Raw genomic sequence first — 2,357 nt, forward strand, 5'->3', positions numbered from 1 at the left:
AGAAGTGCACACACACACACACACACACACACACACACACACACACACACACACACACACACACACACAGAGTGCTCAGTCTGTCAGTGCTCCTCTTATTGATTATTGATCACTGATCACCCTCTCTGTCTGTCTGTCAGTCACCTCGCTCCGCTGTTTGATAATCCAAAACTGGACAGAGAGCTTCGATCGATGCTCCGAGAGAGATTCCCCGAATTCTGCAGCTCGCCCTCCCCCCCGACTGAAGGTAACACACACAAACACACACACACACACACACACACATACATACACACACACACACACACACACACACACACAGACACACACACACAGAGACACAGACACACACACACACAAACACAGACACACACACACATACATACACACACACACAGACACACACACACACAGAGACACAGACACACACACACACACAAACACAGACACACACACATACACACACACAGACAGACACACAGACACACACAAACACACACACAAACAGACACACACACACATAGACACACACAGACAGACACACAAACAGACACAGACACACAAACACAGACACACACACACAAACACAGACACACACACACACAAACACAGACACACACACACAGCTCTTTGATTTTCCTCATTTTGTTTAATTCTTATTTTAGTGAAATTTTTGCTGCCCAACAAACGAGGTGTGTGTGTCTGTCTGTGTGTGTCTGTGTGTGTCTGTGTGTGTGAGTGTGTGTGTGTCTGTCTGTGTGTATGTGTGTCTCTGTGTGTGTGTGTGTCTGTGTGTGTGTGTGTGTGTGTGTCTGTCTGTGTCTGTCTGTCTGTGTATGTTTGTGTGTGTCTGTCTGTGTGTGTGTGTGTGTGTGTGTGTGTGTGTCCTGCAGTCAAAATGGAGGAGGCTGTTTCTTTGGAGTTGGACAACCACGTGTTGGACAAGGAGGACGGTTGCTATGACAACACAGAGGCGGCCTTCAGCGATGATGAGGAGGAGGTCAACAACAAAGGTGAGACCAGGACAGACCAGTTTGAACTGGATTAAACTCCAGTTAAAGTTAATATTTATCAGGATGAAACCAGTTTATCTGGTTTAAAGATCAGAAATGATGTCATGGTAAATGGACAATAAACCAGTAAAACCAGTATGTAGGACAGCTTCAAATGGTGACTGATGACCTCACCCTGCTGTCGACCAATCACTGTGCAGGAAAGAAGAGGGAGTTCAGGTTCCATCCAATCAAAGAGGCCGTGGTGGAGGAGCCCGCTGACATCACACCCTGGCTCGACCAATTAGACGACACCATGAAGGAGAAAGTCCAGCAGCTGCAGAAGACAAGGTGAGACCTGCAGTCCTCCTTCAGGTCCTCAGAGCACATTTATCAATACCCAGGGATCGCACGGTCATGGAAAACCTGGAAAAGTCATGGAAAACCTGGTAAAGTTGTGGAATTTGAAATTTTCAGGCTTGGAAAAGTTTTGAAAACTAAATATACCCTGAGAGTTTTGGAAAAGTCCTGGAATGTTGTTTCACAAACCTGTATGATAAGACATGGTGCTTCAAGGACTGAACTGAGAAAATATTTTTTTGGTAAAGTTTTTTTTAATTGAACAATTGCCAAAAATGTTTTTAGTAAAAACAATTCACCAAAATGTTTCCAATTACCAACATTTTTTATAAAGAAACAAACATTTCCCACAATATCAGAGAGCGCTTAGTAATTTAACCCTTTCATCACTGTAATAGGACACACGTGTCCCCCCCTCCCTTTTTTCTTAAATAATGAGAAAAGGTCGTTTTTTTAAGGAGAAAAAGGTCCTTTGAAAACATTTATCAGCTGATATTAATAATGTTTCCTCCTCAGTGACACAGAGACTCAGTGTGAAGTGATGCAGGAAATTGTGGATCTGATTCTGGAGGTGAGTAGATGGAGGTCGAATGTAATTTATTGTGATTTATTGTGCTCTGTTGTGCTCTGTTGTGTCTCACTGTCCTCTGCTGTGTCTCAGGAGGACTTTGACACGGAGCAGATGTCCGCTCTAGCCTCCTGTCTGGCTGAACTGTTCAAAGATCACTTCCGAGGAGACGTCCTGCCGGAGGAAATCACTGAGGAGTAAGACTGATCAATCAATAACAGATCAATCACAGATCACATTACATCAATAATAGATCAGACCTGATCAATCACAGATCACATTACATCAATAATAGATCAGACCTGATCAATCACAGATCACATGACATCAATAACAGATTGGACCTGATCAGTAACAGATCACATGACATCAATAACAGATCAGACCTGATCAATAAGACCATATCGACCTCCTGTTAAACACAGGCACTAGAGTTG

The 2,357-nt window shown here is 43.5% G+C and overlaps 1 protein-coding gene across 1 annotated transcript; it reads left to right on the forward strand.

The window, feature by feature from the left end:
- The first annotated feature begins 34 nt into the window (after nucleotides 1–34).
- On the forward strand, nucleotides 35–2,136 carry LOC121966582 (integrator complex subunit 3-like). Its single transcript, XM_042516661.1, has 5 exons — nucleotides 35–247; nucleotides 894–1,013; nucleotides 1,214–1,343; nucleotides 1,869–1,923; nucleotides 2,014–2,136. The coding sequence occupies exons 1-5, from the start codon at nucleotides 193–195 to the stop codon at nucleotides 2,119–2,121; spliced, it is 468 nt and encodes a 155-aa protein (XP_042372595.1). The 5' UTR covers nucleotides 35–192; the 3' UTR covers nucleotides 2,122–2,136.
- The last annotated feature ends 221 nt before the right edge of the window (nucleotides 2,137–2,357 follow it).

The sequence above is a fragment of the Plectropomus leopardus genome, unplaced genomic scaffold (genome assembly GCF_008729295.1).
Source record: "Plectropomus leopardus isolate mb unplaced genomic scaffold, YSFRI_Pleo_2.0 unplaced_scaffold2512, whole genome shotgun sequence".
In the NCBI taxonomy this organism is placed as follows: Eukaryota; Metazoa; Chordata; class Actinopteri; order Perciformes; family Serranidae; genus Plectropomus; species Plectropomus leopardus.

What these genes read in the sequence shown, in the direction of transcription:
- LOC121966582 (XM_042516661.1), top strand. Translation starts at nt 193, where the DNA reads ATGCTCCGAGAGAGATTCCCCGAATTCTGCAGCTCGCCCTCCCCCCCG. An exon ending in GCCCTCCCCCCCGACTGAAG is followed by an intron (nt 248 to 893) that starts GTAACACACACA and finishes TGTGTCCTGCAG; the next exon opens with TCAAAATGGAGGAGGCTGTT. An exon ending in TTGTGGATCTGATTCTGGAG is followed by an intron (nt 1,924 to 2,013) that starts GTGAGTAGATGG and finishes GCTGTGTCTCAG; the next exon opens with GAGGACTTTGACACGGAGCA.